General features: G+C 63.4%; 2 protein-coding genes across 2 annotated transcripts in view; one reads left to right on the top strand and one right to left on the bottom strand.

Moving 5' to 3' along the window:
* Positions 1–700, top strand: part of ADGRE5 (adhesion G protein-coupled receptor E5) — a 28,505-nt gene extending 27,805 nt beyond the window's left edge. The window contains exon 20 of the mRNA XM_034792835.1: positions 46–700. Within this exon, the coding sequence (XP_034648726.1) occupies positions 46–78 (33 nt within the window). The 3' untranslated portion in view covers positions 79–700. The remainder of the gene's footprint in view (positions 1–45) is intronic.
* Positions 701–2,010: 1,310 nt separating this feature from the next.
* Positions 2,011–10,430, bottom strand: DDX39A (DExD-box helicase 39A). Its single transcript, XM_034791951.1, has 10 exons — positions 10,197–10,430; positions 8,956–9,083; positions 6,812–6,904; positions 6,122–6,305; positions 5,211–5,329; positions 4,247–4,378; positions 3,653–3,762; positions 3,348–3,492; positions 2,579–2,726; positions 2,011–2,175 (listed from the first exon to the last, which is right to left on the bottom strand). Exons 1-10 carry the CDS (start codon positions 10,402–10,404, stop codon positions 2,159–2,161), a joined length of 1,284 nt encoding a protein of 427 aa, XP_034647842.1. The 5' UTR covers positions 10,405–10,430; the 3' UTR covers positions 2,011–2,158.
* Positions 10,431–10,705: the final 275 nt, after the last annotated feature.

Here is a 10,705-nt window from a genome sequence, read left to right as displayed (position 1 = left end):
GGGGGGGTCGAGTTCTGCTCTAACCTCCCACCCCTTTCCCAGCAGGGGCTCCAGCCGTCACAGGAGTCAGGGTTGTAGCACTCTTGCACTCAGCCCATTTCCGGACACCGCAGCTTTGCACATGAGAAAACCCGGCCCCCGGCCTGGCCCTGCCCGTGAGCAGAGACCCACCACGCACCCGGACTCGCCGCATGCAGATGCTTCAACGGTTGCCCAGCGGAACCTGCCAGGCAGCGGGGGGCACCGTTACGCTGCCCAGCTGCCCCCACCCGCTGGGCACTCACCAGCCCCAGGCCTGCGCGCGGCCAGCATCGCCAGCAATAGCAACGCCAACAGGGCAGCCGCTCAGCTCCGACGCGATGTCCTCTGGCCACAGGGGGCGCCTTTCCCTTTGGTACGACCGGGTCCCCGGCACCGCCTGCGGTACGATGCTGGGCCGGGCTGTGCGCGGGCAGTGGGGATGAATCCAGCCAGCAGTGATGAACCCCTCCTGAGAGGATCCCGCCCCTCCCCCCAGGCACTGCAGCACCAGCCACCGCCCTTGGCTTCGATGACGGTACGACACGGCCGGAGCTGAAGGAGGCAAGCGACCCCAGCCTGCGGCGGCCCCCAGGGCTCGGCTGTCTGTGTCTCACTGGGGACACTGGTTTTAAAAATGATCTTTTTAAAGTTATTAAAATATTAAGTTTTGTGACAAAAACAGCTGCTTCGAGGAGCCACGTGTGTGGTGGCTGGAGAGAACTCAGGAGTCCTGACTCCCAGCCCCCGCTGCTCTAACCCTCTAGATCAGGGGTCGGCAACCTTTCAGAAGTGGTGTGCCAAGTCTTCATTTATTCACTGTAATTTAAGTTTTCGAGTGCCAGTAATACATTTTAACGTTTTTAAAAGGTCTCTTTCTATAAGTCTATAATATTTAACTAAACTATTGTTGTACGTAAAGTAAATAAGGTTTTTAAAATGTTTAAGAAGCTTCATTTAAAATTAAAATGCAGAGCCCCCTGGATCGGTGGCCAGGACCTGGGCAGTGCGAGTGCCACTGAAAATCAGCTCGTGTGCCGCCTTCGGCACGCGTGCCATAGGTTGCCTACCCCTGCTCTAGATGACACGTTCTAAGGGCAGCTGGGCCCACGGTGACCCTCGAAGTCCAACCAGCTGCAGAACAGGCCCCCGCCCTCCCTGGATTCACTCCTGCTCCATTGAGAGCAGAACGTCCCGGCTCCATTGGGAAAGGGCCAGTGCTGAGAATCCACCACGCCCCCGGGGAAGCTGTCCCGGGTTCATTTACCCTCCCTGCCGATTTCCAGTGTGACGGTCTCACTTCCAGCCCTTTGACTGTGAGACTGAAGAGCCCGTGATCACAGTCCCTATAGACTGACCCAGTCACCCCTTCCCTGTCTCTGCTAATCCAATTGAGCTCCTGGAGTCTGTCACTACAGGGCAGGTTTGCGAATCCTCACGGGCCTTCTGGCCTCTCTCCAATTGATCAGCCTCTGGCTGGAAGTGGGGACACCAGAGCTGGACACTAGTTAAGCGGCACTCAGACCAGTGCCAGGTACAGAGTAAAATAACCTCCCTCCTCCTACCTGAGCGTCCCCTCTTCACGCATCCTTTAGCTACAACATTGCAGTGGGAGCTTATCTTCAGCTGATTGTCCACCACAACCCCAAATCTTTTTCCAGCATCACTGCTTCCTAGGATAGCGTCCCCCCGACCTACACGACACCCTACTTCCCCTCAATGCTGGGATAGAACCCAGGAGTCCTGACTCCCAGTGTCTCAGGGAGAAAAACACAATACTTTGAAACAGTTTTTAATCACACAGATAGATGCAGCCATCTCTGGGGTGGGACACAGCTATTGTGAACAGCTGCAACCACTTTCCAGTCCAGATATACAGTATCAGACAAGGCATTTAAAATTAATTAGACCCTCCAGTGCAGAGTGCCATTACACACAAAACAAATTTCAATCTCACTGAGCCCATCAAGAAGCTAAAACTCCACCACAGGCACTTGGTAATAAAAAGTTTATTTGAGACACTCTTACACACATCTACAGGTTTAAAAACTGCATAAAAAAAATGAAATACCCGTGATCTGGCTTACAAAGGGTTAAAAAGAGCAGCCGGGCTGGTTCTGGGCAGGGGGGTCCGATCCGGTTATCGGCTCTGTTCAACTGCAAGAGAAAGATGCTGTTAATCCCACTTCTGCCACCAGAGGGCTCCCCCACCCCATTCAGTTCTTCACTGTGACCTGACTCAGACTCACTCCCCACCACTAGGGGGCTCCACCACTAAGCTGTGGCCCCCAGAGCAGCTGGCACAGCGGCCACCTCTACAATCACGGGGGCAGAGGTGATGGGGGGAGGTGTCGGTGGCTGCTACCAATCCACAAGCATAGAGATCAGGAGAGGCCCCACCCCATGCTGAGTGTAATCTACAGGCCCATCACCATAGCACCTGGGCGCCCTCAGGGCATGGCGCTCCCCAGCTGGGACGTCCCCCAGAAAGACAGGATTTGGGCAAGAGCCTCCTGGGGGGAGGGCGAAGGGCCGAGGGCTGCCCCTGGCGGGTACGTACTGTACGTGGAAATGTCGATCTCCTCTGGCAGCTCAGCCACGTTCACCTCGAAGCGATCCTGCACCTCGTTGAGGATCTTGGCGTCGCCCTCGTCCGACACGAAGGTGATGGCCAGGCCCTTGGTGCCAAAGCGCCCGGCACGCGCCACCTGCAATGAGCAGGGAGGGGCTGTCAGTGGGGAGGGGCCTCCCGGAGCCACGCCCACCAGCACCATGTGACAGGCAGGGCACTGGACTCCTGGGTTCCTGCCGGGAGCTCCTCCCACTAGGAAGCTGCTACCGACTGGGAGCCCAGCGCAGGTGTGGCAGGGCATGGGGCCTGAAGACAGAGCGCCTGGCTGGGGTGGTTCTGTGACCCACCCTGGGCGATGCAGCTGGAGGGGGGGGGAAGGCAGCTCTGAGACCCCCAGGCTTGGCCCCTCAACCCCATGGGGGCATCAGCAGGGGCCACTTGCCAAGCACCCTCCCTGCCTGATAACCCCCCCACATCCCAACAGGCCCAGATCAAACCCATCCCTGGGTGGCCAGGGCCACACCGCCTGCCAGCCAGGGCGCCTCAGCCTCAAACACTTGCTCCAGTAACAGGAGCCGGGCCTGGGGTGCTGGGCTCCCAATGTTGGGCAGAGCCTGGGGGCAATGAGGCTCCGCCCCAATGCCCGGGCCAGCAGCCGCAGGGTCAGGCCCCCGGTGGCAGGCAGGGCCCGGCTCTCCCGGGCCGGAAGGTGCAGGGTCAGAAGCCAGGCCCGGCTCTCCCCAGCGGCAGAGCTCACCCGGTGCAGGTAGGTGTCCGAGTCCTCGGGCATGTCGTAGTTGAAGACGATGTTGACACGCTCAATGTCCATCCCCCGCCCGAACAGGTTGGTGGCCACCAGGATGCGGCGCTGGAAATCCTTGAACTGCTGGTACCGGGACAGCCTGGGGGAGAATCACACCTGAGACCCCAGCCCTGCTCCAACCACTAGGCCCTGCTTCCCTCCCAGAGCCTGGTGCCAGCACGAATCAGGTCAATGAGACTCAACATCCCTCCCAGGCCAGGCCAGGCCCCGCCCCTCCCCCCAGCCAGCCCAGCACCCACCTCTCCTCCTGCGACATGCCCCGGTGGATGGCGATGGCCGGGAAGTTCTGCTCCACCAGCAGCTGGGCCAGTGCCATGCAGCGCTGCACCGACTTGACGAAGATCACCACCTGGGGGAGGGTCGGAGAGTTAGCAGGCAGACCCCCCACCTTGTCAGACCGCTCCACCCCCTCCCTGCCCCCACCCCATCAGCACAGGGGGACCAGCTGTTCAACCCCAGCCCGGCCCAGCCCCCAGATCTTGCCTGGGATCAGACCCCCCAGGTCAATCCTGCACCTGCCCCCTCTGCCCAGCCATCCACACACCCCACCTCTGCTGCAGTGGAGTCCAAAGGGCCTGTCCTGCGCTGGTCTCCCATCTGGGGGTGTTCCCCCCCCCCCCCCACAGTGTGGCCCGAGGAGACTGAGCACGCTCTAACCCCCCTCTCCTGGATCTCCCAGGGGCCTAGCGCTGTGGGTGGCTCGGATCGATAGCCTGGCCCCAGTGTCACAGCCAGCCAGAACCCAGGAGTCCTGCTCCAGCCCCCCCCCCCAACCCCTGCCCCCCACTCCCCACCCAGGCGTCCCGCCCCCGAGCCCCCCTGCCCCCACACACCTGGTTGAACTCCAGCACGTCCAGCAGGTCGAAGAGCTTACGGTTCTTCTCGCTGTCCTTCAGCTTGACGTAGTACTGCTGCAGGCCGTGCAGCGTCAGCTTGGTCTCGTCGTCCACGAACACCTCCATGGGCTGGGGAGAAAGGGGGCAGCTCAGCGACACCCCCTCGCTGCCAAAGGGGCTTCAACCCAGCCCCCCGTGAGCCGACCCCCCCACCCCCGGTTTGAACCCGGAACTAATAGCAGGGGCTCCACCACTTGAGCCAGGGGAGGAGCTCCCTTCAACAGCAGCTGTAGTAGACCCTTACCCTCCCCACACCGCCCAGCCACTGAGCGGATCAAAACTCCACCTCCAGCATGGATCAGCAACACCCCCACAGCAGCGCCTGCCTCACCCAGGCTACGGATGTGCCGGGGCATAGGGCTGCCAACCCTTGCTGTGCCAGGGCCTGGCAGGGCTCCGAGCAGCCAGCGTGGCAGGACGGCTTTCGGCAGCAGACCCTCCCACAGAGAGCGCTGGGGTCCCAGGGACCCTGCGTGAGGGCGTCAGGAACCCCAGAGCAGCTGGCCCCTCCCAGGCTGCCACCAGCCCGGAGCAGTAGACCTGGCTGGGTGCCCCCACCAAGTCAGCAGGTGCTGGGTGAGTTGCTGGCAGCCAGGCCCGGAGGCTTAGGACTGTTCAGTGCTGAGCCCAGCCGGCGGTAGGGATCGAGGGTCACTTTCCCGGCTAGGGACCAGGCCCATGAGGGGTGAGGGGCCAGGGGGCAGGCCGGGCGGCCCACACGGGAGGGAATGGGGTGGGGGGCAGGAGGTGATTGGCAGGGGGTAGACCGGTGGCAGAGGGGAATGGGTGGAGGGGCAGGCCCAAGAGGGGAGTTGGGGGGAGATGGGCCAGGCAGCAGGGGTAGGCCAGTAACAGAGAGGGATGGGGAGGGGGGAAATGGGCCAGGCGGCAGGTGACTCACGTCCTGCATGAACTTCCTGCAGACAGGCCGGATCTCCTTGCTGAGGGTGGCGCTGAACATCATGCACTGCTTCTCGTGGGGCGTCAGCCGGAAGATCTCCTGCACGTCCCGCCGCATGTCTGTGGGGAGGGAGGGGGTCACTGCACTGGAGACGGCTGGGGGGATGCTCGGGGGGCGGGCCCTCGCGATAACCCCCCGGCCCAACTCTGGGAATCGGGCCCAGAACCAGCCCCTGGGGTCACAGCTCCAGCCACCCCTGACATCAGAGCCAGCTGAGCCCCCCCAAGTCGCTCCCCACAGCAGGTGGCTTAAACTCAGACTGTTTGATCCCCTGCAGTCAGCCTCCCCCATCCCCCTGCAGCTCCCCCACTCCCCCAAGGCCTGGGGTCACACCCCCGACACACCGGCCTGGGCTTCAGACCAGCAGGACCCAGGGACACACAGCCGGGCCCCCGTGACTGGGCAGCCCCTGGCATCAGGCAGGTCCGGGCCTGATGCTGGCAGGATCCCTAGGGCAAAACTAGTTGGCGCCATCCCTGACCCAGAAGAAGGAGACGCCCTCCACCCAGGCAGCTGTAGAAGGTTCATAGCCTGTTATGTATTCCCAGCGCTGGGAGGGGAGTGGGGATAGAACCCAGGAGCCATGCCCCCCCACCCCCCATTCTCCCCCACTCTAACCACTAGGCCCCACTCCCCTCCCAGGCCAGGGAACAGAACCCAGGAGTCCTGACTCCCAACCCCCACCTGCTCTAACCACTAGGCCCCACTCCCCTCCCAGGGCTGGGATTAGAACCCAGGAGTCCTGACAGATGATGCAGACAGCCCCTAGGCCTCAGGTACCCCGGGCAGGTTGGGACCCTCTGGGGGTCGTCCCCCGCCATGCCCCCGCCCCCCCCCCCCCCCCATCTCACCAAGCTGCTCCAGCATCTTGTCGCACTCGTCCAGCACGAAGTGTTTGACGCTGCGCAAGTTGAGGCTTTTGTTGCGCACCAGGGCCAGGATGCGCCCCGGGGTCCCCACCACGATGTGGGGGCAGTTCTTCTTCAGCACCTCCTCGTCCTTCTTGATGGACAGGCCCCCGAAGAACACCCCCACCTGCAGGCGGCCGGGGGAACAGCAGGGTCAGCGGCCAGGCAGCGAACCCCAGCACAGAGCACGCCTGGGGCTAGGGGAGCGTCCCTCCCCTCCCACTGGGGGAAACTGAGACGGGGGGACAGGCCTTGTCCAAGGGCAGTTTAGTGGCAGAGCGTAAACTAGAACCCAGGAGTCCTGACACCCAGAGCTTGGAAAGAACCCAGGAGTCCTGACCCACCCCCAGCCACACTCTGGGTCTCCCACACGAGCACGGAGGAGACGGAGACCCACCCTTGCAGCTTCCAAGTTTCAGGCCCTCAACACAGTCATGCAGGCAGCTGCTAGGGGGCTCATGCTGGGGATGGAGGAGGGGGGCTGTGTCTCCAAGGCCGTGTCCCCTGGAAGGGGGGGATACTCCCCACACCCCTCACCCCCTGGAGCCAGGCTGAATAACACTCGTGGCTCCACGGGGGGCACCAGGGGTGTGGGGGAGGGGGTTCCCCTCGACGCCGGGGGGCCTGGCTCACCTTGACGCTGGGCATGTACTTGGAGAAGCGTTCGTACTCCTTGCTGATCTGGAACGCCAGCTCCCGCGTGTGGCACATCACCAGCACCGACACCTGGGAGGGGGAGAGAGACGGGGTCACCCCAGCGCCCCACGAGAGACCCTGCCCTCCTCTTCCCCGGGACACAGCCCGACGCCCCCACCCAGGGACAGCCACTCCCTCCCCCAAATCCCAGAGAACAGGTGCCCCCATCTTTGCCCCTTCCCTGAGCTTTCAGAGCTCCCCCCACACCCATGGAGACCGGACTAATCCAGAGCATTGGGGTCCATGCCCCCTCCCGTGGCATTGCCCCACCCTGCAGCAGCAAACACCCCCACCCACCCTTCTCCTGAAGCCCCGAACAAGGTCTTGCCACCCGACAGGGCAGGGCCAAAGCCCCCGAAAGGCTCCCCCAGCCCAGGAACGGGGGGGGGGGATCTCCCCCCAGCACAGGGCTGGTTCCCAACAGCAGCCCCGGAGCAGCAGTGTCTGTTACTCCATTCCCAGCCCCCCCCCCAGCCATCACCTCGTCTCAGACATGCCCCCTTTCGGCATAGGAGCACTGTCCCCGCAGGATTCACTGCCCACTAATGCGGCCAGTTCTGGGGTGCAGCACGCTGGCCCCCTACAACAGCAGGGACAGGCCCCATTGCTAGCCAGGATTGCTCTGGTGCCTGGCTCCGGGGCAGGCCTTGGTCCCCAGTGGCCCGGGCTCAGCAGAGCAGAGTTCGGTGACTGCCAGCCCTGGGGGATGGGCATCCAGCTCCGGCAGGCCCCAGAACAAGGGGCTTGTGGCCTGAGCGACGTCCTCCCAGATCCACGCGTGGCTACGGCCCGCTGGGAGGCTGTCCTGGGGCAGGATCCAGGGGGTATCACAGCACCAGCCCAGTGCCAGGCTGGTGTGTCTGAGCCATCCCCCCGGGGCAGTCACTGGAGAGCCAGACACATGGCAGCAGTGCCCAGGCAGGCCAACCCGCTCGCCCACCCCCAGCCAGGCGTGGGCAAAGCACCAGGCTCCCTGCAGTGCCGGGGGCAGCAGGGCGGGCTGGGGGGAAGCAGGCTCTCAAGGCCCATCTCGCTGGCTCAGTGACGGCTTCAGAGCGTTCACATGCAGCGAGTTCGCCAGCTCTCAGATCAGCACCACAGCAGCCTCGCACAACACGGCGAGCCCAACCCGCTGCTGCCCGGTCCGTACCCGCTCTGGGGATCCTCCAGCATCGCTGGGTGGTGCCACCCCCACAGCCCAGCGTGACCCCCACCAGGGACCCCTGCCCCCACCCCCACCACAGTCAGATTTGAAAGCAGAAGGGCTGGTTCTCAGCAGCAGCCTGTCCCGGACCCCTAGGCTAGAGAAATACACGGCCCCATCCACACTGGATTCTCCCCCTGCGTCAGCAGCACCCCACAGTCACCCCAGGGGCGGGTCCAGAATCGGCCTCCCAGGGATCCGCTTCCCAGGAGTTTCAGGCCAGAAGGGACCATAAAACCCAATCTCCTGTGTAGCACGGCCAGGGACCAGCCCCCCCTCACCCCTGTACTGAGCCCAACAGCGCGTCAGGCTAAGGCACCTTCCCCAGGGCGGCTCGCATGCAAGGCATCGAGACAGAGAATCCAACCCTGCCCTTCGCGTCCGTTCCTGGGGTTAACCCCCCTCGCTGTGAAACACGCGTGGCCTTCGTCTGCTTAACGAGCAACAGCGCAGGCAAGAGGTGGACAAAAATATAACTGGGCTCAGAAAAGGAGTTAGTTCCTGCAGGAGAGGTCCAGCAACGCCTATGAGCCAAGATGGTCAAGGATGCAGCCCCAGGCTCTGGGTGTCCCTAAACCTGGGACCGGGGGACAAGGGATGGATGGATCACTCGCTAATTGCCCTGCCATGCTCATTCCCTCTCGGCATCCGGTGCCAGCCCTCTAGTGGCAGGACACTGGGCTAGCTGGACCCGTGTGGCCATTCTTATGTTCTCCTTGCCAAGTCCACCCCACAGCCATGCGGGTGACCCGGGTCCCTTCCCACGTGGATTGGGGCAGAGAGAGGCGAGGGGGCCGGGAGGCACGCCTGCTCCTCTCCCTCAGCAAATCCCCCAGCCCAGGCCAGACATACACACAGGCACCCGCCCCCCCCGTACCTGTCCATCCACCGGCTCGATCTGCTGCAGCGTGGCCAGCACAAAGACGGCCGTCTTGCCCATGCCCGACTTGGCCTGGCACAGCACGTCCATGCCAAGGATGGCCTGTGGGATGCACTCATGCTGCACTGTGGGAGCAAGGGCGGACGCATGGCAGTTACAAGGGGCACAGCAGATCGAGGCAGAGCTGGGGATAAAACCCAGGAGTCCTGACTCCCAGCCCCCTGCTCTAACCCACTAAACCCTACGCCCCTCCTGCTCTGGGGCATTAGGGTCAGCACCATCTAGTGAGTCCCACCCCACTCCCAGGGATACAGCGCACCCTAGTGCCACACTGGGACCAGCAATGACTGCCGGGGAGGGGGCCCCCTACTGAGTCCCACCCCACTCCCTGCAGCACAGCACCCCCTAGTGCCACACTGGGACCAGCACTGCCAGGGGAGAGCCTCCCCTGCTGAGTCCCACCTCACTGCATGCAGCACGGCGCCTCCTAGTGCCACACTGGAGCACTGGAACCAGCATTGACTGCCAGGGGAGAGCACCCCCTGCTGAGTCCCACCTCACTTCCTGTAGCACAGCTCCCCCTAGTACCGCACTGGGACCAACACTGACTGGCGGGGAGAGCGGCCCCTAGTCCCACCCCACTTCCTGTAGCACAGCTCCCCCTAGTACCGCACTGGGACCAGCACTGACTGCCAGGGGAGAGCACCCCCTGCTGAGTCCCACCCCACTTCCTGTAGCACAGCTCCCCCTAGTACCGCACTGGGACCAACACTGACTGCCGGGGAGAGCGGCCCCTAGTCCCACCCCACTCTCTGCAGCACAGCGTTTCCTAGTGCCGCACTGTAGCACTGGGACCAGCACTGACTGCCGGGGAGAGCACCCCCTGCTGAGTCCCACCCCACTTCCTGTAGCACAGCTCCCCCTAGTACCGCACTGGGACCAACACTGACTGGCGGGGAGAGCGGCCCCTAGTCCCACCCCACTCCCTGCAGCACAGCGCTCCCTAGTGCCACACTGGGGCCAGCACTGACTGCAGGAGAGAGCGCCCCCTACTGAGCCCCTGCTTCCCCACTTGGCAGGGCAGATTTGAGGATCTCACTCCCTTGCCGACGCCCCCGTCCCCCCGCAGCTCTCACCAGGCAGCGCCGCTCTCTACGGCCCCCGCCCGCAGCTCCTCCCAGGCGGGCTGGCAAGGGGGTTGCGCTCCTGGGGGCCGGGGGCCTCGGCTCCGCTCCTACCTTCAGACGGGTGCTCAAAGCCACAGTCCACAATGGCTCGCAGCAGCTCAGGTTTGAGCAGGAAATCCCGGAAGCCCGAGCTGTGGATGGACACGTAGGAGCCTTTCACGTCCTTCTTTGCTGGAGGAGGAACCGCATCCGCCACCACCTGGGGCTCCTCATCCTCCTCATAATCCAGCAGCTCGTTCTCCACGTCCTGCTCAGCCATTCTGCGAGGAAGAGATGCACTCAGCGGCTGCGGGTCCGCACGGAGGGGAACCAGAAGAGCGGGGGCTGGGGTAACAGGGGGCTGCAGGTCAGGACTGAGGGGCACCCACAGAGCTGGGCAACCAGGGGGCTGCGGGTCAGGATTGAGGGGCACCAGCAGAACACAGGGGGGGCATACGACTGGGAAAGCAGGAGGCTGCAGGTCAGGATTGAGAGTCACTGGTAGAGCTGGGGGGGAAGAGAGTCCAGGGCTAGGATAGCAGGGGGCTCCGGGTCAGGAGTGAGGGGCACCCACAGAGCCA

Source organism: Trachemys scripta, chromosome 16 (assembly GCF_013100865.1).
Source record: "Trachemys scripta elegans isolate TJP31775 chromosome 16, CAS_Tse_1.0, whole genome shotgun sequence".
Lineage (NCBI taxonomy): Eukaryota > Metazoa > Chordata > Testudines > Emydidae > Trachemys > Trachemys scripta.
The sequence above is the reverse complement of the archived record's forward strand: the minus strand, read 5'-3'. Positions and strand labels throughout refer to the sequence as shown.